Raw genomic sequence first — 26,126 nt, 5'->3', positions numbered from 1 at the left:
GAATGTGACTTCATTAATTCAGCTAGTGAACAAGGTATCCTCAGATCAATGAGTAGATATAAGAACTTTATTGGAACAGCATGTTAGCAGCAGTGAACAGAGGCATGGCTGCGGAAGGTTTCCAAAACAAGTTGAACGTGAAGGATGCCATATGCTGTTGCCAACGCCTAGAACACAGTGACTAAAGACACGGGTGTAAATGCCCAGCACACCCTCTGGCCTGCAACTATGTTCAGTGATGATGATAAACAAGGTGGTGACTTGGAAGGAATCCCTATGTCAAGTGAGAAAAAAAATGATGTCTGACCTCCTTGTATATGCAAAATATATACCTTTAGAGTCTGTCAGTAAGCTGGAAGAAGTGGATGTTGAAGTTTTTCACATCGATAATGGGTCTCCAGTTGCTGATCAACCCATGGTGAAATAGCTGAACGGTTCTGAATCAAAGGTGATCATAATAGTGACATTAACATTGCAGAAAAAGTGCCTACTAATGACATGGTGAAAATATGTGACGGGTTTCTTGAAGGACTAGAGCAGTGTGTATTCAAAACAGAACAAGAAATCACGTCAGTTCATAAAATCAAAGAGAGGTTTCTCAGACAAAAACATTGTTCATGAGGTAGATGACTCTGGAAGAAATATTTTAAAAAGCCACCTAGGAGAATGCCTCGTCTCTACAGGATCCACTTCGTAGCCTCTCAACTGCTTCTCATGTTTCTTCTCACTGAAAAAAATAGTGTCCAGTAATCTTTACTCCAACAGCACCGCCGGTGGGGACAAGAAACCTCCCGTGGCTGTTGCTGGCTGTAGCTGTTGTCTAACAGCTGGTGCAGGTAAAAATTTTTTTTTTTTTTTTTTGAGATGGAGTTTGGCTCTGTCGCTCAGGCTGGAGTGCAGTGGCGCGATCTCAGCTTACTGCAACCTCTGCCTTCCAGGTTCAAGTGATTCTCCTGCCTCAGCCTCCCAAGTAGCTGGGACAGCTATTGCCACGATGTCTGCCACCACACCTGGCTAATTTTTGTATTTTTGGTAGAGACGGGGTTTCACTGTATTGGCCAGCCTGGGCTCGAACTCCTGACTTCAAGTGATCCGCCCGCCTAGGCCTCCCAAAGTGTTGGGATTACAGGCGTGAGCCACCACACCCAGTCTTGAGATTTAAATTCACCAGTATATATATATATATAATTAGCAAATAAATACCACAATGAAAAAAGTATATACAACTCTGGCTGGGCATGGTGGCTGTAATCTCCGCTCTTTGGGAGGCTGAGGCAGGCGGATCACCTGAGGTCAGGAGTTCGAGATCAGCCTGGCCAACATGGCAAAACCCCGTATCTACTAAAAATACAAAAATTAGTTGGGTGTGGTGGCCAGCGCCTGTAATCCCAGCTACTCGGGAGGCTGAGGCAGGAGAATCACTTGAACCTGGGAGGTGGAGGTTCTAGTGAGCCAAGATCACACCATTGGACTCCAGCATCAGCAACAGAGCAAGACTCCATCTCAAAAAAAAAAAGTATACACAACTCAAGGTATTTAAACCTGAACCACTTTATAGATATTATAAATTAGAAAACCACCTACAATGCAACCAACAGCCACTAATACCAGGATGAAGGTCTGAAAGGAAGCATAGTAGGTTCTTGCGACCTACCATGTCATTAATTGTATTACTTGCTCCTGAGACAGGAAGACTCATACAAGGTAATACGATACAAAATGTAGCTGATCGCACAAATGATGAAATAAAATCCTCCAATAGACAAATACTGCTTTGCTTGACAGTTTATTAAATACACTACATTTGTACCTTATTCTGTAGTTTTTTAAATTGTTCACACATGAACTGAGTAAAAACGTACTTTATAGAAAACCAAGTGCAAAACTAAAATGAAAGAATGCACATATTGCACACATATTAAACTGCTGAAATGTCAGAACTTAATCTGTACAAGTACCTAATGAAGAAGGTTATGAAATATTAGGTGGTTCGAGTTTCTCAAATCTGGCACCAGACCATGACTTTGAAAGTGTTAATGTTGAAGTGTTGATGCAAAAATGTCTATTAACAAAACTGCTTAACAGTGTTTGAGAAACAGGACAAAAAAATTGTTTTTCTTTCACAGACACTTATCTAAATCAATTCTCTACAGACTCTCTGCCATTCAGAATCACTTGTGTGGACTGATGAGGCAAAAAATAAATTCCTTTTAAAAAACAAAACTGGAGCCTATTTACAAAACATGCAAAGGGAGAATTTTAAGCAGGTGTTACTGCAGAACTGCTCAAACGTGAATACAGCTAAGTGACAGAATATACCTTTACTTCTACAAATCTAGGTCCTTCCTCCAGACTTTCTGGAAGAAATACATTTTCAGGGTGTGGACTATAAAATGGCATATAACACAGAGACAGAAACAAAGAAGTTTGCAAATCTTTTATATTTCCAGTTGTTGAGACAATATTTTTGAGAGCTGATGTTACCTCTAGCGGCGAAACCACAGCCAGCTATTAAGCAGCCAGAAAGCTACAGTAATTGAATACATGATCATTTCTCTTTTAGCACGTTCTTTGTTCTCCTCTTCCAGAAGTTGTAGACGTCTATTTAGTTTGATTATCTAAGTGAAAAACAAACACACAAAAAATACAATATAGAGGATTTAATGAATAGAGCAATCAGATTCTTATAAAGTAGTATAATACTTTGTCAACAAAAGTATTATTACAAACATGGAAAGTTTCATCTGGAGCAAAATAAACACAACTACATATAGAAAAACATGTCATTCATGACAGCTCAAATTCACTTAAACATCCTTTCCCTTTCCCTTCTTCAGATTTCTGAGTTAGGAAGGGTGTATTTCCTTCCTAACTTGATTACAAAGTGAGGTGAGGAAGCTGTTAGCTACTGTTATTGTGGCAGGAAAGACTCAGTATGCATTTTGGCAGGCTTACCACAGCACAGAGAACACGGGCTCCTTTCCCTTCCTATGTCTCTCCTATGAACTTCTTGTCACTCAGCCTCAGTTGTTCATCTTTAACCTGGCATAACTGCCTTCTCTGTCCACCTCTGAATTACTGACACAATCCAATGAAATAACCTACTGTAGTGGGCCTTGGGATATGACATCCAAACCCTTCGGGCCTGAAGGCTGATTCCCCAGCTGCTGGAAATGCTGCTGGCTGACAGTACAGTACCACCCTTGCTGTTAGCCCTTACTGTGAAAAGCCCGGGGCTGAATAACCAACCGCCTGCTTAAGCTCATGTTCTCCTACTGATCTTCACCTAAAAACATCTTATTTAATTCAATGTCCCTCTACATCTATTTGGCATAGACACAATGAGAAAACCAACTATGCCTTCTTCACATGTGTGTATGTCTGTGTGATACTCGAGGCTGTGGGAGTACATATTAAAAAATACGCATGTGCAACTGCAGTTCTAAGAAAGGATTTATTCCAGCATACAAGACATACATATGCAGAGACGCTGTGCAAGCTGCAAGGAGCAGTGTCCAAAATGGAGTTATTAAACACAGTAACAAAGGTTCCAAAGTGATTGTTCCACATTTCAAAAGCCAAACAAGCAACTTATGGCTGTAATGGTTTGCTAAAGACTCTCTGTTATCGGCCAGAATTACATTCATCTATCTTGGTAATACCGTTTCATGGTGACCACAACATGTAAATGGTAGTTTAATATATCTTTAATCAAAATGAGACAATCAATTATGGCTTACTAGCTTGACAGATAAAATAGTTCAATTCATGGGTCCCACAGAAGAGAAAATGATAAAATGTTGAGAACTATCACTTTAAAATACTGTATGAATTTAACTGAGAAATCTATCTTATTTGGTACACTAAATACCTGCCGTCTTAGTGAAGCTGCATCTACAACAGTCAGGTCATCTGATGTTCCTTCAATTGTTGTATCTATATTTGAAATGCCATACCTGCAGATAAGAGACAGAAAGACAAATGAATATTAAAGTAGAACTCAGAGTAACTGGCACGCCATGCCATGCTTTGTGTAATGCTCAAAGTAGTATTCAGAAAACTGGTACTAATAACATGAATTACTAAAATATTTTACCACCTGAATTTGTACTAATAAAGGAAAGGAAAAAGCTTAAAACGACAACTGTCTACAATATTGAATAGGGGCACTAAAAATTGGAGAATGAGAAAAAAATCCTGACTAAAGATACAAATAGAAAATTCTCAAGCCAGAAGGATTGGCGATGCTAAAAAGGGTCCCTGGCTGAAAAGGTCCGAGAGCTGCCACTTAGGATAGAACAAAATATAATTCTTACACAAACTTATATCCATATATAAGCCCATAGGCACAGACTCACGGGCAGGGAACACAAAGTAGACTAACTCTAACTAAAAAAAGAAAGACTCATCACCTCTTCTCTTACCATTTTTATTCTTTACTTCTTCTTCTTTTTTTTTTTTTTTTTTTGAGACAGAGTTTCACTTTTCTTGCCCAGGCTGGAGTGCAATGGCGCAATCTTGGCTCATTGCAACCTCCACCTCCAGGGTTCAAGTGATTCTCCTGCCTCAGTCTCCCAAGTAGCTGGGATTACAGGCACCCACCACCATGCCTGGCTAATTTTTGTACTTTTAGTAGAGACGGGGTTTCACCATTTTGGCCAGGCTGGTCTCAAACTCACAACCTCAGGTGATCCACCCGTCTCAGCCTCCCAAAGTGCTGGGATTACAGGTCCGAGCAACCACGCCCAGCCTATTCTTTTCTTCTTATTTCTAATTACTTAGGCTCTACTGTGTTCTCCCGCAGAAACAATTATGAAATCTCCTGAACACATCTTGCCACTACATTTAGCTCCAGAATTGGCCCAATAATGAATAAGAGGCTGTGTACAAAATAATACTGAAAAACCACTAAGACAAAATCCAGAGAAAGCATAATAAAAAAGTACTTTTTGTTCCAATGCAGTTACTTCTAAAGGGGAACTACTTTTTAGGTGAATGACACTAAACTTCTGAAAAATAAAGACAAATGCCATTCCCCTCCTTTGCCTGGATTTCCACATTTTAAAATTTAATGAATAGCTTCATTAAGCTACAACTTACACAACCACACAATTCACCTCCCATATATTTTATATCCTAACTGGTTATTTTAGTAAAATGGCACAGTACTTTTTTTTGTTTTTTTGAGACGGAGTCTCGCTCTGTCGTCCAGGCTGGAGTGCAGTGGCCGGATCTCAGCTCACTGCAAGCTCCACCTCCTGGGTTCACGCCATTCTCCTGCCTCAGCCTCCCGAGTAGCTGGGACTACAGGCGCCCGCCACCTCGCCCGGCTAGTTTGTTTTTTTTAAGTAGAGACGGGGTTTCACCTGGTTAGCCAGGATGGTCTCCATCTCCTGACCTCGTGATCCACCCGTCTCGGCCTCCCAAAGTGCTGGGATTACAGGCTTGAGCCACCGCGCCCGGCCTTGCACAGTACATTTTCTAAATGAGCAGAACATAAACAAACTGAATTAAAAGTTACTCCTGTGTAGTACACAGAATCAGCACATGGATCATGGAAGGCACTTACTTAGAAAGGAAATTGAGTTTTAAGCATTTTTATCATCTGTTGATTTAAGGCCTTCTCTCTTATTTTTGCCCCTTTCACACTTTCAGACATGTGTAGACTGTGTTCCTTTCTTCCTGATATGCACAGGGGCTGGCAGAATGGCACATACAAACACATACAATTCTCAAGTGCCAAAATCCCCATTTAGTTTTCCCATAGTCTGGAAAAACAAAAGCTCATTGGTATCCACAGACGCTACTACTGTATAACTTTTTCAGTCGGTTTTATTCAAGCAGAAATGTATTATCTGTAGCAGTAGGTTTAAAACTGGCAGCATCATTTCTGTGCTTAGAAGAAGCTGGTGCATTCATCGAAGCAAGAGAAAAGGGAAACATTAGCTGCTCATTAAAACTGAACTCATGTTGGAGGAATATCTAGCTCAGCAAGTCCCCATACAAAAAGCACATACCCACAACAAAGGATATGAAGTGGAATCACACGTTTCATCCAGATATGTTAAAGACAAGTCTATTCAGAAAATCCTTTTGTTTTAAATATTGTTAAAAGTAATAATTTAACAAAGTATGCAAAAAACCTTAAACAATAGATGGCGTGTACTGACCCTAGATAATCTACAACCATCTCCAAATGTTCCTTCTATGGCTAAATTGTCTTGTTTTCTCAGTAACTGTCCCCTTGTTTCCTGAGAACACAGTAAACAACCTGGGGCACTGAGGGAAATTTTACCAGTTAGAGAAGTAAACTTCTAAGTTAGCAGATGCTGGAACTATGGGTTTACAAATTATTAGTGGAAAAAATAAAGGTTGAAGGTTCCCTTTTCCTTCACTTAATCCTCAAAATAAAACTCTTCTCTTTCTCTGAGGCCACATAACAGATGAATAATTAGAAAAAAAAAAATCCAACAGAAGCAATTGTTAAAGGGATCTGAACTGAACATAGAGAATGAAGTACAAATGAAAGCGATTACTCACAATGTATATCCTGAATTAACTAAGGTTTAGATATCTGAAAAGGAAATCTCCATTTGCAAAGAAATATAAGGATATGACCAAAGATTTTACCTATATAATTCAATTTAAAACAAAAATATGTTACTTTACATTGTGTTTTAAACAAAAACCTGCATTTATTAGAACTAAAAAACTCTAATGCTAAGTTAGACCACTGGCTGAAAATACTCTGACAGGAAGATAAAAGGATCACAAACTTAGAGAAAAATATAAGGGAAAACAACAATGAACTGAACGAAGATTGTAAAAAGAACAAGTCAGCAGAGTGGTGAGGGATTACCACAGTCACGCTTTCCAATTCCTCCAACATGAGTTCAGTTTTAATGAGCAGCTAATGTTTCCCTTTTCTCTTGCTTCGATGAATGCACCAGCTTCTTCTAAGCACAGAAATGATGCTGCCAGTTTTAAACCTACTGCTACAGATAATACATTTCTGCTTGAATAAAACCGACTGAAAAAGTTATACAGTAGTAGCGTCTGTGGATACCAATGAGCTTTTGTTTTTCCAGACTATGGGAAAACTAAATGGGGATTTTGGCACTTGAGAATTGTATGTGTTTGTATGTGCCATTCTGCCAGCCCCTGTGCATATCAGGAAGAAAGGAACACAGTCTACACATGTCTGAAAGTGTGAAAGGGGCAAAAATAAGAGAGAAGGCCTTAAATCAACAGATGATAAAAATGCTTAAAACTCAATTTCCTTTCTAAGTAAGTGCCTTCCCAAACTGTGGAGCCGTTAATACTGATTCCTCCCAGTTTAAGATGATGCCTTACAAACAAAGAGGTTTGTTTACACACCAGAAATGACATTCCAGATAATTAACAACTTAAAAGGAAATGCTGGGCACAATTCAGGCAACCATTAAAATGATGTACATAAGATAAGATTTAAGATGTTTTTTCTGTTTTAGCATGTCAATTATTACAAACCACCTATAAACTATTAACACTACACTTAAATAAAATAGCTGTTTACATCGTACCATAATTATTAAACATTTTCCCTCATACTAATTGGCCAAATGTCATGACTGACTATTCATTGTTCTTAGAGAGAAGCAAGATGTACTCATCGAGGAAAGCTGTAGAAAGAAGTTCAGCTACAAACACAGGCGTGGCTACGACATGCATCATGCCCTGCAACACACAAATTCCGCCAACCATTTACCCTGGTAATTACAAAGTCTCAAAATTTACCTGACGTTGTCATGATGAGGATTAGAAGTGGCGGCAGCAGACCCACCACGCAACACAGGTCTAAGGCAGGTGTTTGCGGGAGAAGGCACAAGACAGAATCAGGAAACAGAGAAGTAATAAAATAAAAGCAAAAACAAGACAAATAAATGTCAAATAGGATTATATTGTATATTTCAATACAATATAATATCTCTCAACCACTTTAAAAAATCCTTGTCTCATGTGTCCTCCATTTTATCATTTTCATAAACTCAACATTACTATCGATCAAAGAAACAAAGGGAATCTATATTTACATGACAAAATAGCACCAACATATAAAATAATTTTCTTGGTGCTTTACATTATGAAATTTAAGACAGAAGACAACTCTGTTTAAAAAGTATAATTCCTTTCTTCTAGTTGAAAAAAAAAAATCTCTAGCACCTTTAAAAGCATATCAGGACCTGGTTAGCTGCACCGGTATGACCACGGTTGCTCATCTGACATCAACAGCTCCATCTCAAAAACTGTATTCATAAATTTCAAGAAACTCCATTTCCCACAGTTCCTTCCCTCCCACCTTATTAATTCTGAGTAGTGCCTGATGTCTCATTGCGGCTGTGTGTCATTCAAACTCTCAGTTCTCCAGAGTGAAAATGCAAGCCTCCACTCTGAAGCTGAGAAGATCAGGAGATGTGCTGGAGCACATTACAGGAAGCACAATCCACAATTTGAATCCGATCTTGAGACAACCAGGAGTGACATACAGGGCCGCTGGCAATGAAGACTAAGGTGCGCTGGGAAACCTGGTGGGCATTTCCACCCATTCTCAGTATACACTTTGGCGCTAGAGGAGTTAGCTTTCTACCTTGATAAGCAGTAAGCTTTCCAGTGAGTTTTATATTTTAAAATCAGAAAACAAAAGCTTCTACCTGTTCACTGGTCAATTCCCCCTAAAACAGTCAGCAATATTTACTAAGCAGAGAAAGGAGACTGGAGTATTGGATCCATAAAAAGATTCGAAGAATTATTAAATCCTATTTTGGATATCTAATTCTCTAAGTAATTGATCTGGTTTTGCTTGAATTTAAGTATCAAGACAACACTGAATTATATAATGGTAAATGTTTAATACCAAATGCACTAATTTTTTCTGTAAGTTGGCACAGCTGTGGAATTTCGACTATAATACAAATCATTATTTTCTGATAATTCAATTTATGTAAGAAAATTCTAATGTTTAACTTCTACATGTCTTAAAGGTACTAGCAGTGCTTAAATTTCTGGAGCCTAGATGACAAGGGATTCAAAGAATTTTTGGGGAAACACGTTTGACTTTTATTTTACTGGCTAAAAAACATGGAGAAATCATATACGCTTGAGACAAGTCTTTAACTCATCTCATCTTACTAACATATTTACTCTGTGGTATTAGGAAACCTGTTATTTAACTACAATCTTAAATTACACTAACATGAAAATGGTTAATTAGATGAAGCCATCGCTGTGTGCTTCTTAAAGCTTTTTAAACTGCACACAGCATGTTCAAATGGATCTGTCATATTCAACATATTCCACCACAGAGATTTCCCTTTTATAATGCAGAGCCAGAAAATAATACAGTTACCTTTCACAACGTATTTCATTTTGTCTTCTCACACTGGCAATTGACACATATAATATAAAAGTAAATTAGACAGGTATTTGGCAAAATTAGAAACTTCATTCAAGTACCATTTTCTATGATAAGTATGATTTAATACATAAAATCTTTTCAACAGTATGTTTTGTAGAGTGGTAAAAGGAAAGAAATCCAAGGCTACCACCAAGCTCCACCATTAACTTGTGTACTGACGTTCTTTGAGTAAATATGCTCTGACGTAACAGAATATGTGTTTCTTTGCTATAAAAATGTAATCTGCTACAGAAAATAAACAGCTTAATTGGGAATCAGGAATTATACTTTTTTTTAAAAGAGAAAAATTATAAATAACAAACATTGTATCCACTGCAACTCTGGATTTCCAGGTCTTCCAAGCTGTATATTTATAGGGATACTTGCCAAAAATATAAATTATTCACACATTGGTTTCTTATTCTATTCACTCAAAGCTGGTACAGTCTGTTACGGAAAAAGTGTACAAAAATAATCAAGCCCCTCCTAAAAATAAGAGCTAAGCATGACTCATCTATCAATATTCAAATAATGTTCTTACACAGGAACTAAGTTTCTTTTTTAAGATGTTAATATTTGACATTGTAAAATGAGGCACATAGCTCTAACAGATGTAGGGAGAGACGGGCATTTTCTAACCAGGTAAGGACCAAATCATAACAGTATTTTAATTTCTGCTGCACCTGAGCAAATAACACACCTGGTGTTTTGGTAAATTTTCAAGATATCGGTTTTCCAAATGCGTAACACTGACCTGTGTAAATAAAGTTTTCTAACATGTACCTAGGATTTAACTTGGTTTTCATGTTGAGCTTGGTTTAGATCATCTACATGCTTGTAAGAAAAAAATATATAGCACATAAACCTTTTGACAGCGTCCTTTAAAATGTAAACTGAAAATAGTTCTTAAGTCAAGGAATTGTGAATCTGCATTATTTCACAGTGATAAAGCAAGCAGAAAGCGTTTTTCTTTTTCTGCCAAATAGTTCTAGCTTAAATTAACCATACCTAATGTGATGGCATATGACGAAAGATAAAGTATTGCATTAGCATAATAGCCAAGAGTAATAAAATAGAAAGGAAAAAATGATGTACAGAGCAAGGAACACAGAAGCACTTAAAATTTTATAAGCAGTATTATTTTATAATCATGCAAGTAGAACATTATCCAAATTTCACATTCTTATTTCTTGTATCTGAAAAGTCATGCCGGATACTTCTCACAGAGGAAACAAAAACTGATTTGGCACTTAAAATTCTGACCAAATCTTGCTCAACACTGAGATCCTAAGTGAATACAACTTAAAAAAATCCTTTCAATACTGAAAGCATCAATTAGACTGATGAGAATCTACCCCTCCAGGCTCCGAGGTAACAACTACTGCTACAGACCTAGCAGCAAAGCATTATTAATATAACTCCTTCATGAACTTTTAAAAACTTATTGAAATGAATGAGAAAAGAGAACTCCTTCCCAGAAAAGGGATTTTAGAGTTATCAATTCATCACAATGTAAAAAAGTGAAATAAAATTTCACTTAAAGTCCAAAATATTTTTCATTATTAAAAAAAATACAAAGTTTATACTAACACAATTTTTGATTTTATACATTTGACTCTGAGGCACAATGTTTTTCCATTATGGAGGAAAAAATCCATTCTTTTTATAAGTTCCACATGACTGCAATGAACTGTGTATATGCTGACTGTGGGGGTTGAGACGAATCATTTTTTTTTTCTTTTTTTATTTTTTTTGGGACATATAATTTTAATGTACTGTGACTTTGCCATCTAGCTATTATTACTTTTTATACAAGATTTGGAAATATCTCTCTCATTCAGATATTTTAAATATAATAGCATTTGATATGACATATTCGCACCTAATAATCTGGTCTCCACTAAGGACTTACTGTAATTAAAAAGTTAAACAAGTTAGCTGATGGACAATAAATGTGTTTTAAGGAGGGAAGAGAAAACAGACTCTTGTAAACATTAGTTCTTAAGTGCCAGCTACTTTATATTCAATATCATTTGAAAGATCTCCTACCACACTAAATAAAGAATTGGAGGCCATTATCCCATTATAATTAAGGGTGGGGGAGGGGAGAAGATCCTCACAAGAATTCAGAAAGGTAGATATTGTTATACTTCCTCTCTAGTTTTCAACAGATGACAAAAATGAGGCCAAAAGAAGCTAAGCAATTTGTTCAAGGCCATTATGCAGTTATGCACTGGGGTGGATCTGGGTTAATTCTGACTGACTCCCTGAATCCATGCTTTTTGTTCTGAACCTTGCTGCTTCTTATAGCTTCCCAATAGTCCAAGAACGTCTTTGAAGCTTCAAAAAGCACAAAAGGGAGTCTAAACCCTTGGGGAAAAACAAACAAACAAAACACATCTATACATATACATGTAGATATAATTCCCCTCCCCACACCCTCATGCCATGAGCTTTCTTTTTAAGCTCTTTTCAGTGCAGCTTTCAGTCCTTGGGCCCAAATGCATAGCACTAGGTCAACTCTGGGAAGGCCCTGAAGGCCCTGGATTCAACAAGGAAAAGTAGCATGGACAAGTGCTTGTGAAGTATGGTGACATACCCAGGGCCTGTGTGAGGACTACAAGCACTCAACAAGAAAGAGTTTGTTCAGTGCAAGCCAGAAGTCACATTCGTTCCTAAGGTAAGAAACAGGATTTATTAGAAGGGCCAGCTTAATTTATTGTGAAACCTTCAAAATGTAAAAAGTAACAAGTAAATAATCATGAAAATTCAAACCCTGACTACCAGAAGCCACCAGATAAATGTTCAGAGTAGAAATGAAATTGACTCTATCTTTCCCACAGTATGCCAAAAAAGCTCCCTGAATTTCCTTTAAAACATTATGTAGTAATAAAGCGAGGACAAAAAGTACTTGAAATAACTGCAAAAAAATTATTTCTATGAATAAGTCTAAGTTTACTACTGATGATTTTACCTGGAGATGTTCAAAAGTAACATAAATTATCAACACTGAAAAATATCAGTATTATCAAAAAGATGGTAGCACCTGGAATTTTCAAAACAAGCCTAGAAATCCATAGTTGGGAGGAAAGGAAAAAAGTGTCCTGGCAGCTGCACTGACATTACCTCCTCAGATGTGCTTTATTAATCCAATCATATAAGTAGCATAAATGATTACATCAAGATTAATTAAAGAGGACTAGTAAGGTTCAGTGCAACACTCAATCCAACGGGACCCCTTGGCATATCCCCAAGTGGAAACAAGTACTTAGAACAGGCTAGAAAAGCCTTTGAAAAAAATCACTACACTTTCTACGTATACTCTCCCTGACAGAAGGAAAGGTAATGTAATCTTATGAAATGTGAATTTTGGACAATAATTTCAAATTAAAAGAAAGTAAAGCAAGCTGTTTCAAATCATTGCATCTTAGAAAGAGGCTAGAAGGTAAAAACAGAAAAGAAAGACACCACAGTCCACTAAACAAGAGGCCAAAAACTATGCAACAAAGCTGGCAAGAGTCACGGATGGCCAATCACCTGCGATTTTCATCCAGCACATCCAAGATCTGCTGGTATGCCCTACGGGTAGAAGACTGGATAAGCGACAAAATGCCACGAGCAGAGGAAAGATTAGCTCCATCTTCAGGTAACATATGGGGAGGACAGACCCGAGCCTGTTGTGGCGATGGTGTCACACTGTTTACACAAGCACAGCAAATGAAGAGAAAAACACTCAAGTCAGATTTTTATAAAACTTCTGCTGAGCAGTCTTTATCTTAATTTTCTTAGTGTTCTTGCCCCGCTTTCCCACCCTTCACTCTCCCCCAAAAAAAACAGTCAAAGAATAAACATTTTGAATTGTTTTCAAAAACGAGCTATAAGGGAACAATTATAACTTTGTAACCCTAAACATCAAAATAAATAAATTGAATATGAAAGAACTGTAGAGAGGGAAGAGAACTACAGCAATGAATGTGTTCAACTCCTCCCATTGGAGAAGCAGCATTCTCTACTTCGTGTTTATATTCCAATTCAATAAACCAAACTTCTAAGAAACAACACTGCTGTCAACTTATGGATGATTAGAAGAGTAGGACAGGGAATTCTCACATGCAGATGTCAAAGTTTAAACACATGAATCAAAAGTGATTCCATAAAAACACCATTTCAAATACTTCATAAAGCCAATGAAACAAGTTGAAGTTTATGACAAGTAAATGACACTGATTTAAGGATGAATTCGTCTTAGAAAATGGTAACAAAGCATTTTGATTGTTTAGTTATAGAAAGCATATGTTTTCTAGTTAAATGACTAAAGCATAAAAATATTGCCAAATCTGTGAATATAGTGAAAGAAGGCAAGGACACTTCTTAAATTATCAATGGCCGGTAACCATTTCTGGGTTTCTTAATGACAATAATCTTAATCGTTCTTTCATGTGTGGGCTGAGATTCATAATTTCATTTGGCTCCCCTGCCAGTGCTTTCTGAAAGCTGAATGAACCAGTTCTTGTGGTTCTAACCTAAACTCTTAAGATCTGTGTCAGTATTTTCAGGGAGCCATTTAATGTTACAGCATGATTATGTGAGGTATTTAACTTAACTGACATACGGACTTGGCAGATAATTTGTTACAATAAGAGGACTATGACAGTGGGATGAGGGTTCAACATTCTCAACGTCAAGGCAAAGCTAACATCAGGCTAAACGTCATCCAATGTGTATTACGTCTAAAAGAATAAAAACAAAGCAGATGGTAAACAATTGAAAAAAGAAAATCTCTTATTTTGACTATGTAATCTTTTCTAACAGCATGTATTTGTTTGAAAACTACAAAATAACTGGGATAATTTTTGACAGGATAGTTACAGTCATCTAATATTATTCCCAGAGTCCCAGAAAATTAAAAAACAAAATCTCCTCCACAATTTTATGAATAACTTTGAATGGCTTGGCGATCCAAAGAGAGAAGTACCATAATATGAAAACCATGTTTTTCAAAGACTGCTTAGAAGATCTAAGCCAAATCTTAACATACAAAGTAACTAATCTATCAAGCCTGATTCACCATAAGATTTAGGCCTAATGGTGTCAAGATAAACTCAAATTTTCTGATGCAATCTCATGACTAGTGACCTTAAATGTCCATCCAGAGACTGGTAATCTCTGGGAATACATATAAACCAATTATTATCTACTGATCCATGGTAATTGGCAAAGCCCATACCGGGCATTCCAGAAGGGTAAAAACAAACAAACAAAAAAACCCATCCTATCTGTGAAACAAAACTATACGTTAGTCTTACACTCAGAATTCTCTTTAGGCAGCACTGTGAAAACCTGAAGCTCTTACTGCTTGTGAGAATTAAAAATGGCCAGTTCTGCACCAACATAAACAAACAATTCATCTGACACTCTTCTTGATAGAGCAGTCAGCATAACTGCCTAAATTCACTTAAGCAAGTTTTAAAGGACTAATCAGTACTTTGCCTCTGCATTTGGGGGTTTAAATTGAACACTTTGTGTATCATTCTGTATTGATAAATAAACTAGCTACATACTAACATATTAAAGGCTCCAGTAATCAATATTTGGAATTATAATCTTGGGGCAACAGCAGGAATGAACGAAACTCAAATCCATGAAAAAAACTTAATGGATTTTGGTCCATTAAAAATTAGAAGTGTTACTTCTCTAAAAGAAATCCTTTTGCTGGAAACAAACAACAATGAATTGTTTACTTAAACTGCAAAAGTACAAGTATTTTCTGTCCATACATAGGAAATGAGGATGTCATCTTATAAAATAGTCAAACATAAACTTACTTCAGATTAACTGCGAAGAGTTCCTAAGATGGAATGCGGAAGGGTAGATTCTAAAACAATCTATAAGATCTCTCTCAATTCTACGATTTTACGATCACATGAAATTGGAATATAATGGGAAAAAACCTTACATGATCCTCAGTTGTAATTTAATATGAAAAATACTTATGTAGAAAGATAAAAGATGAAATTAAGTTTTTATCAATACTAGTAAAGATATTTATTTCATCAAAAACCAGCATCAAAAACATAACTTGAGGTTCTAGTTGTTTCTCAAAAGAAATGAACATTTCGAAGATTAGTAAAAAATTTAGCTTTTCATTCATGTGTATGGCAATCCTCCATAAACAGCAAAAACAAAATTGGGAGTATTCTTTTTTTAATTGATGACTACTTTTGCCAGTGTATGTATAGATTAAATGTCCTTGTTTGATAACACATAATTCCATCTACAGACGAAATGAATCACCATAAGATTGCCAAAACTACATCAGTAATTAGAGGCAATAAATAATTTAGCAATTCTCTTTCCTTTTTAAAACTTTAAGCAGTCTCGTTGGTCTTTTTTACAAATAAATGTAAAAACAAAAAAGAATAAGCTACATTTTAGCAATCAGTTTGACAGGAGCTAAAATGTACTACACAGGTATCAACTGTGGAGGGAAACAGTGCTTTCACCTCCGTCTACTCTTGGACCCAACCAAGGTTTAGTGACTTTCTGTTTCTGCTGTTTTGACAAGTGAACTATTGTGAAAAATAAAAAAGTAAACATACTGCAAAGGCTCTGAGAAGATCAAGTAAATGGCATTATATATATTAGTAATTTAATAAAAATGTTCTTTGATAAACTGATTCCAGTGAGATTATAAAACAGCAAAGTCCCAACATTACCTTTTTAAAAGAAAAGGTTAGAAAAATTTGAAGAAAGCACTGATGTTTACCATGCTTCATTAGTAATAGCTCTACCTCATGCTTACACGAAATCTTATTACATAAGAGTTAAGTAAACAACACCAGGGCTGGGCGCAGTGGCTCACGCCTATAATCCCAGCACTTTGGGAGGCCAAGGTGGGCAGATCACTTGAGGTCAGGAGTTCTAGACCAGCCTGGCCAATATGGTGAAACCCTGTCTCTACTAAAAATACAAAAATTAGTCAGGCATGGTGGTGTGTGCCTGTAGTCTCAGCTACTTGGGAGACTGGGGCAGGACAATCGCTTGAACCCAGGAGGCCGGAGGCTGCCGTGAGCCGAGATCATGCCACTGCACTCCAGTCTGGAAGTCACAGTGAGACTCCGTCTCAAAAAAACAAACAAAATAAAACAGCAAAAAAAAAAAAAAAATCAGCCAATGCCAGAACTAAAATTGAAATAAAAATTTACTTGGCATAACTACGTCATTATTAAAAGTAAGTTCAGAGTCAGGTACCTCTTTCTCTGAGTTTTCACAGGAATAATGTTTCTCAAACTGTGACTTTAACCTCTTCAGTGAGGTATCAGACTCTTCCAAAAAATAGGGTAAAATAATAAAGAGAAAAATTTTCATCAAAACACAAATATATTAATTTCTCTTGGAATTTTAAATAGAGAGGAAATTTTAATATATTGCCACTATCTACGGCAACTGAATAGTTCCGCGAAGCATAATAATAGAACCAGAGTAGAGGAAAACTGGTGGCTATCGGTGTGGTTTCTTCTGCTGCTTAAGAACGCTATTAGCTATTGATTCTTGTATTATATACCAAACTGTTCTGCTCTATGAGTGAGTCATTCCCATACCTTATTTTGTCACATGGAAAAACAGTGGGTTTAATAATAGCAAAAAATGCTTCCAAGCATCATTTTAATCTAGGGGATTATAAAATAAATGACAAACCACACTTATTCTCCATTCTCCTTCAGGGACAAGATAGGAGGAGGACAGTGTGCTGAAATTAAAAAAAAAAAAAAAAAGATTGGGATCACTGAACCAGGTGAAGTTGAATCTGTCGAGAACTATTATGCCAACCAAAGCAAAATAAACAAAAAAGGAGGCTTGGTCCTTATGTGCGTATCATATTCCATGTTCCTTTCACCAACACATGCAAAATCATATACAACTTCCTTTAGTTGGTCTAGTTATTTTTTTCCTTAATAAAGTATATAATGACAGTTTGAGAAATCGTGAAACAGAGGTACTAAAAAGCCAAACAGGAAGATAATTAGGATAGCATATGTCAATTACCTGGTCAATAGATTAGTATTAACATAATCCTTCAAAATCAAAACAACTACTTGTGAAAAGCAGAGCAGATAAAATCTTACGTGTACTCCGGTGCAGAAATCGGTGCCTGGAACCTTGAAATTTTATTTCTTGGGGCAGAATCTGATCTGTGCCACCTTAAATAATAATTATGCTTCTTTTACATATTCAGCTTTTATAACACAAAGAAAAAGCTACATCTGATTTTACTGTTCAGAATTCACTTTTGTGCTAATAGCTGACGATAATCTTATTGCCTCTTCAAAGTAATTAAGAAAACAAAGGCTCCTGCTCTCATACCCGTTCGCACTTTTATTCTTAAAGCCACGGAATAAAATAAAGTGGAGACAGGCAAAGTTTCATGCACTCTGATGCATAACAATTTCATGTTACAAAGAAAACACTAAAGTAGGTAAAGATAATAAGAGTTTAATAATTATTTTAATAGAGGTATTATATCAATTGTTTTTTCCTTACTACATTAATGACACTGAATAATATGTTCGTTACACACAATTCTAAAGTTAGTATATAAGATGGAGATTCTTAAAGATGAATTGTAAAGTATAAAATTAACAACAGTAGGGAAAGAAAGGACAAAGTTACATTATTAACAAATTACATCTATAACATGGTAACAAGCATAACGAAAAATATGGTTAAGCAATGTTAAGTGTTTCACTGTGAAAATGTATAAAGATTCATTACTTTTACTACCAAAAATGAGATTCTCAGTTTTATTAAAGACTGAAATGGCATTTTAGAAAATGTCATTAAAGCAACTTAAAAGAAAATCAAGTATTAGTTAACACTGTAAATCTTTTCTGTTACGAGGAACTGATGTTATCGGGTAAATGCAAAAATATCTATATCATCTACCCTAACTCATACTTCACTGGACTGGTTTTCATACATAATAAAGGGGTTTCCTTTCTCTTCAGTTGAATGCAGCTATCAATAATACATACTTCGGGAGAAAAAAAAGTGGTGCTACATTACAATAATCTTGTTTTTATTTTATTAAATAAAATGTCAAAGTAGCTAAGAACCTAAAGAGTAAGCCACATCTTTATAAAATGGAAAAGCTTACTAGAAATCTTTGTTGCCTTGGGATAATGTTACAAAAAGAAAATAATTAAAGCTCTTGAGTGTATGTTTAATCACTCTGTAAAGTAGATCAAGAAGCCACCTTAGCCATAAATGATATAGCCTCTTTACTGTTTGTGTAATACATTTGGAAATAGTCTAGAAAAAATGGAACTCGTGGACCTGCTGACATCACTGCCAACCGGATACCTCTAGGGAAACACAACCATAAAAAATGTTCTATTACTAATGGCTGAATCTTGCAGCAAGCATTCCCTGAAGGAGATATATATTCATTTTAACTCACTGTCTTCCTACACAGTCTTACAGAATAATTTTAACTACCTTAGAGATATTTCAATATTCTCCAAGAAATCAGAGCAGTTTTAGTTCTCTTTTCACCTAACACAAGAGAATGGAATTTCCATAAGGCAAGCAAATAATTTATATAGAAGTTAGAACTACTTTGCTCTTTCAAAGCAAGGATAAAAATATTTGAAAAAAGAATCCTCTCTCTATCTGGAATATCAATGACCCTACCCCATCAAAACTCCTTCTGTATCCCTATACTCTTTAGAGAGGTCCAAACTAGAGATTAATATGCTATAATATAAATCACTGTATTGTTCTCTAGTTATTTTGTAAATAAAATTAAATGTTTTGCTTCTACCTAGATTTGCAAGCTCTCAGAAGAGATGTATCATCTCCTGATTCTTTCAGTTTCTGCAGAAGCTAACATGATGCTTGCCATCACAGGTGGTTCATGAGTTCATGAAAATTGGCCAAAACATTAATGAGGAAGAAATGTTAATTTATATAATCTATTTAAAAAGCCACTACTGACAATGACTTTCTGATTAAAATTCTGACCAGTTTTCAAGGAACATTTTGTTTGTAAAAACTCATTAGTTTTAATAAAAAAGTAAAAAAGCACTAACATTAATAGACCTTGTGGTAGCTTTAAGATCAGAATTTGATAATACAACCAAATGAGAAAGAAAGGTTTAAACAACTAGTCTTTTAAACAACACACTTGTATTTTTTGAAAATGAAAAGGACCAAAAACTTCAATGAATCACAAAGGAGAAAGCTAAAAAATACTTTTGGAAAGAAAAAAATTCTACCTGTCTTGCTACACTGTTTGACACAGCTCATTAGAAACAAAGCTGGAAAGGACCAGTTCACCATCTTATGATAACTTAATTAGCAAATCACACGACACAGGAAAGGATAAGGTTACTGAAAAATTCTCAGGACCAACAAAATGGCCAGATTTTAAGACTACAAAAAGTATTACAAAAATGTAAACTTGATGTAAAACAAATTTTAAAAACTACAGGAAGTAATTATTTAGAAAAATACGGGTACACAAAATATCCTGAGAAAACTTACAAAGGAGATATAATGCTAGTGCTTCTACTCACAGAGAATCATTTCTGACCAGCTGTCCATTTTGGCGAACAGCATTCTCACTCATAGACCGCTCTCTTTTTAGTCTGCCAACTGCACGGATCTGTTAAGGCACAAAGAAAGGGAAGGAAATAGAAATATTCTTAGTAGCCTAGTAGCTGCTTAGCATCAAAAGAACCTCGATACAAGGCTACTCAAAAAATTTACAACGAACTAAGAAAAGGCAACCAAGAATTGCTGCCAGGCAGTGTATTACTGACAGACTTGCTTTTAAAAAAAACCACATACACCCTTACTATAATGCAGATAAACAGGAATGTCTATTTACTTTAAGAATGCTACTCTAGTTTCTTTTTAAGTATCAATATCACTTGGTACGATTATTATTATTTGTTTAATCTTATGCTGTATACTTATTCATAAGAATAATTTATAAAAGTGTTTACAAGCACATATAGGAAATGGAGAGTATCTGTATTATAAACAAACATTCCTGGCTTCTAGGGTTATAAAAAATTAAGATTTGGTTGAATATTTGAAAACTAGACTAAAAAAGTATGTAGCTTAATGGTTTTGGCATTGCAGAATGGCTGCAATCTCTAATCCCACATGCTCTTCTTACAAAATGTATCTTTGACCTTCTTTCATTAACAGACAGGATCTGTTTCTTTCCCTTGAAATTCAGAAGGCTGGTGACTCCTACAGAAATGATGCAAAGTGACTTCTGAGGATAGGTCATAACAGTACAGCTTCTGCCTTTCTTTCCCCAGGTTGTTCATATTTCGAAGAATGGCACCATGACACAAGGAAGGCCAAGTAGCCACACAGTGAGGCCACGTATAAGTGCACCTGCCAGCAACCCTAATGGATGTCCCAGACAACAGCTGGTACCAAGTGACATGTGAGTGAACAAACCTTCAGATAACTGCAGCTCCAGTTGTTGAGTTATCCTTAGCCTTTGAGACTTTCTAGCTTAGGCTCCAGACATTGAAGAACAGAAACAAGCTTTTCCCTTCATGGCAACTGCAAATTCCTAACCCACAGTATGCATGAGCAAAACATAGGCTTGTTTGTTTTAAGCCACTAAGTTTAAGATGATTTGTTACATAGAAATGGATAACTAGAACAGTGGTAATCATTAACTTTTCTGCTTATTTAAAAATCCTTTTTTTTTTTTTTTTTTGAGATAGGATCTTGCTCTGTCACCCAGGCTGGAGTGCAGTGGCACGCTCATGGCTCACTGCAGCCTCAGCCTCCTGGGCTCAAGTGATCCTTCCACTTCAGCCTCCCAAGTAGCTGGGACTACAGGCACACATCACCACACTTGGATAATTTTTGTATTTTGTAGAGATGGGGGTTTTGCCATGTTGCCCAGGCTGATCTTAAACTTCCGAGCTCAAGTGTTCTGCCCATCTTGGCCTCCCAAAGTGTTGGGATTACAGGTGTGAGCTACTGCGCCCAACAAAAATAATTAAAAAAACAAAACAAACAAAAACTCCCCAACTAAAATAGCCATGGCAACATTATGGCTTTATTTTGCGTTTTTTTTTTTTTTTTTGAGATAGGGTCTCACTCTGTCGCCCAGGCTGCAGTGCAGTGGCACAATCTCGGCTCACTGCAAACTCTGCCTTGCAGGATCAAGCAATTCTTCCTGCCTCGGCCTCCAGAGTAGCTGGGATTACAGGTGTGCGCCACCACGCCTGGCTCATTTTTGTATTTCCAGTAGAGACGGGGTTTCACCACGTTGGCCAGGCTCGTCTCAAACTCCTGATCTCATGATCCGCCTGCCTCAGTCTCCCAAAGTGCTGGGATTACAGGTGTGAGCCACTGCACTTGGCTGACATTATGGTTTTAAAACAATTAAACTTTATAGTAAAAAACAAATAGTATGTGAATTAAAGGACTTGAAAATTAAGATTTTCAAAATATTAATCAATATTTATTGATGTTTTTGGTCAGGCATGGTGGCTCACACCTGTAATCCCAGGTGGATGTTTTTCTTCTTCTTCTTTTTTTTTTTTTGAGACAATGTCACTCTTTCCCCAGGCTGGAGTGCAATGGTGCTATTTCAGCTCACTGCAACCTCCACCTCCCGGGTTCAAGCAATTCTCATGCCTCAGCCTCCCGAGTAGCTGGGATTGCAGGTGCATGCCATCTCGTCCAGATAATTTTTGCATTTTTAGTAGAAATGGGGTTTCACCACATTGGCCAGGCTGGTCTTAAACTCCTAACCTCACGTGATCCATCCACCTTGGCCTCCCAAAGTAGTGGGATTACAGGTGTGAGTCACCATGCCCGGTCTGGATGTTTGTTTTGTTTCAATCTGAGATTTTTTTTTTTTTTTTAGATAGGGTCTTACTGTGTTGCCCAGGATGGAGTGCAGTGGCATGATCTTGGCTTACTGCAACCTCTGCCTCCTGGGTTCAAGAGACTTTCATGCCTCAGCCTCCTGAGTAGCTGAGATTACAGGTACATACCACCATGACCAGCTAATTTTTGTATTTTTTGGTAGAGACGGGGTTTCACCATGTTGGCCAGGCTGGTCTTAAACTCTTGACCTCAAAAGATCCACCCACTTTGGCCTCCCAAAGTGCTGGGATTACAAGTGTGAGTCACTGTGCCTGGCCTCAATGGAAAATTTTAAAATGTCTTTCAGAATCATCCTTCATTGATTATGCACTTACTTTTATTCATCCCTGAGGCTGAGAAAGAGTTTCCTAGGTTCAAGCAGCTTCCTGGAAGTTGGGTCACAGGGTCTAATGCTACATAGTTATATAACATATAGCACTAGACACTCTGCATGCATGCATACAATTCTCCTTTAATATGCTTATACCCCAAGTTAAATTTGATTGTCCAAGTAAATGTCCTCTAGGTTTTTTGATGGCCGATTCTCTCAATCTGTTCAAAGCCCATCTCTTCTTCAGGAATCTACTCAGAGCCTTAGTGGTTTTCCTCTATACTCATCCCCATTTTCTGTGAGATTTTTATGCAGAAGGGGGAAAGGTACAAATGAACAATGTAGACTGAACAGTTGGGATAAATATCTTCCCTCCCCAACATGTTCAGTGTCCAAAATTTAACATCATGAATCACAGGGAGAACAGTTAGCCAGTGACTGCGGGTTATGGGAAGGACACATGGCCCAATTTGTCAGGAGTGACGAGACCATGCTTGTGGTAAGAGGGCCGTGAAACTGTATCTGTACAAAGACTGTGAGTGCACATCTCTGAATTTTCCATGCAGGAACGTGTATACATATATACAATTCAGCTTTTCCTTTTCTCTCCAGACTTTTGTTCCATTCTGCTCATTGCAGTCCCAGCTCCTCTTTCCAGAAGTAACGAGGAAGGAAAAAGAGCTCAAGAAACCATCACCAAACTGTGATCAGACCCATATTCATGAAGTTCTTGATTTTCCAAGCTCCCACAGGACCCTTTTAAAATATTTACTGAGTCCCTGGGAGCCCTTCTGCATTTGTTTCAGGATATGCCATTTAGCTATGGTTTTTTGCTTCACATCCTTAGTGTTGTCATACCAACTGAACCGGGCACCAATAACCATCTGCTACTTCTTTACAGTAGAATCACAGGTCTAGGGCCTTCTGCTAGACATTCATGGCTTTTGTGTTATCCTTCAGATTCTAAGATTGCTGCTTTCTAAGTATAATCTGTGTTAAGGGTGAATCTAGCTGGATATTTCTTCTACTCCTTGAGCTCTGGCTGTACATTTGGGACATAACTGCTGTAGAATTTGGCATCCTGTGGATGCCATTTGATGGCTTCTGTATAAACCTGGCATGGCTTGGAGATAGTTTCATTTCTGAAACCACTCAATGCCTTTACTCTTCCAAAATCAGGTCAGGGTTTATATATGCCAATTGACTTTGCTCCTTCCAGATTAATTCCTAACTATTGACAGTTCTTGTATATCTGCGGTTCAGTGCTCTTCCAAAGGTTTATTATAGAAATGAATAGTATTCTCATACTTCTCCTCTTTGAAGTAAGAGATGCCAACTTGGGCAAAAGCTTTTACTCTCTATCTTTAGTCCAGTCTGTTTTTTTCCTCCAACTTCAATGGACTTCTCACAAAGTTTTTAGGGTTTATTGTAGCTGATTTTTTCAAAGCACATCATGGCTTGATTGATAGGATGTAATGGCAGAGTGCACATCTTTGACTTGGTCACATTGTTCAAGGCTGCATCAAATCTTCTTACAGGCAGCATTTCCAACTCTTTCTGTATAGTTCTTCCTTCTTGTTCTCTGGAAGATCCTTCCCCACTGGCTCCCGTTTGGATTCCTTGATGAGAAGAGGTGGTAATGTCAGTGTCACAGCTTCTTTCTCCTCATTCACACGGCCCAGTCTCTTTGACACTAAAAACTGTCATGACTTGGGCATTTTGTATTTCACGCCCAGATCACGCACAGTTGCTTTGTTAGTTGATTTCCAAACATTGGTGGAGATCAGGCATATTGGAAGGGTTTGTCAACTTCCTCTCTTCCAGCCAAGCCTCCAGATTTTTATACCCTCTTTAAGCTAAGCGATTATTTATGTTATATTTTAAGCCCTCCTCAAGAGCTCACCCAGATTCTTTAAGCCAGTTTAAGAACTCAAGTAAAATTGCTTTCTACAAATTTACCCCTTACATCAATCAGGCTTTCAGCCAATTTTATAGGCTTCCTCATAAGCCTTCTTCTGGTAGTCTCCTTTCTTGAGATAGGTCAGTGGTTTTCAGCAGGGGGTGATCTTGCCCTGTAGAGAACATCTGGCAATGTCTGGAGGTATTTTCTTTTTTATTGTGGTAAAACACACATAAGATATACAATTTTAACCATTTTGAAGTATATAATTCAGTGGCATTTAGTACACTCACTATGTTGTGTAATCATTACCACTATCTAGTTCCAGAATATTTTCATCAGCCCAAAGGAAACCCCATACTGATTAAGCAGTCACTCTCAATTCCCCTTTCCTCTAACCCCCCAGCAACTACTGATCTGTATCCTGTCTTCATTCATTTGGCCACTCTGGATATTTCATGTAAGTAGAAAAATGCAATATATGGCCTTTGCTGTCTGGCTTCCTAAACTTTACATGTTTTCAAGGTTCATCCAAGTTGTGGCATGTATCAGTACCTTTTTTTTTTTTTTTTGGAGACAGAGTCTGGCTCTGTTGCCCAGGCTGGAGTGCAGTGGTGCAATCTCAGCTCACTGCTACCTCCGCCTCCCGGGTTCAAGTGATTTTCCTGCCTCTGCCTCCGGAGTAGCTGGGATTACAGGCGTCCACACCACCATGCTCGGCTAATTTCTATAGTTTTAGTAGGGTCTCACCATGTTGGCCAGGCTGGTCTTAAACTCCTGATCTCAAATGATCTGCCTGCCTCAGCCTCCCAAAGTGCTGGGATTGCAGGCATCGGCCACCGCACCCGGCCAGTACCTCATTTTTTTAATGGCTGAATAAGAGTTACTATATGGCTAGATCATGTTTTGCTTATCCATTCATCAGCTGATGGACATTTTAGTTGCTTCCACCTTTTCGCTATTACAAACATTTTTGGATATCATGACTTGGAAGATGGTAATGCCATCTTGTAGATAGATACCACAAATGTTGCAAACATTCTACAGTGCAAAAAGATGGCTCTCACCACAAGGAATTTTCCAGTCTAAAATGCCAATAGTGCTGAAGTAAAGAAACCCTTGCAACTACTGCAGAATGATTACTACAGAGCAAATGTTCTGGGGATCTCACTTTATAGACTCTGAGTAACACCCGAATGGATCATCAATGTTATCAGCACTCAGGGTCTTATTGCTTCTCTATTTCAGTCAATTTCTAGAAGCTACTAGAACCCTGGCTCCCTTACCCCTTCCTCCCTCGCTCACGGTAGTTGAATGCTTGTTGAAGGCTACTGGACCCTTCTATAAGCTTGTATAAACTTAAGTTCAAACCATCATCTTTGCTTTCAATAGGCAGACGGTATTAATCTCAAAAACTCGTCTTTCATTTCAGGATCTGGGTCCTGCCACAGGATTTTAACTCTTTCCTAACAATAACATTTATACATATTGAGCTTTTAACATGAATTAGAACATGTCCTTACACGCATTATTACATTTAATTCTCACAATAA

At 37.2% G+C, this 26,126-nt stretch overlaps 1 protein-coding gene across 19 annotated transcripts in view; it reads right to left on the bottom strand.

Moving 5' to 3' along the window:
• Positions 1-1,772: 1,772 nt before the first annotated feature.
• Positions 1,773-26,126, bottom strand: part of MFF (mitochondrial fission factor) — a 33,372-nt gene continuing 9,018 nt past the window's right edge. For 3 of the 19 annotated variants that reach the window (XM_023193809.1, XM_023193810.1, XM_023193811.1), the window contains 7 exons: positions 20,008-20,096; positions 17,560-17,634; positions 12,971-13,129; positions 9,386-9,418; positions 7,777-7,836; positions 3,872-3,956; positions 1,773-2,618 (listed from right to left, as the gene is read on the bottom strand). In XM_023193809.1, the coding sequence (XP_023049577.1) occupies positions 2,487-2,618; positions 3,872-3,956; positions 7,777-7,836; positions 9,386-9,418; positions 12,971-13,129; positions 17,560-17,634; positions 20,008-20,096 (633 nt within the window). In that variant the 3' untranslated portion in view covers positions 1,773-2,486. The remainder of the gene's footprint in view (positions 2,619-3,871; positions 3,957-7,776; positions 7,837-9,385; positions 9,419-12,970; positions 13,130-17,559; positions 17,635-20,007; positions 20,097-26,126) is intronic. The other 16 variants (XM_023193812.1, XM_023193829.1, XM_023193814.1 and 13 more) reach the window with 11 other exon arrangements.

The sequence above is a fragment of the Piliocolobus tephrosceles genome, chromosome 11 (assembly GCF_002776525.5).
Source record: "Piliocolobus tephrosceles isolate RC106 chromosome 11, ASM277652v3, whole genome shotgun sequence".
Taxonomy (NCBI): Eukaryota; Metazoa; Chordata; class Mammalia; order Primates; family Cercopithecidae; genus Piliocolobus; species Piliocolobus tephrosceles.
The sequence above is the reverse complement of the archived record's forward strand: the minus strand, read 5'-3'. Positions and strand labels throughout refer to the sequence as shown.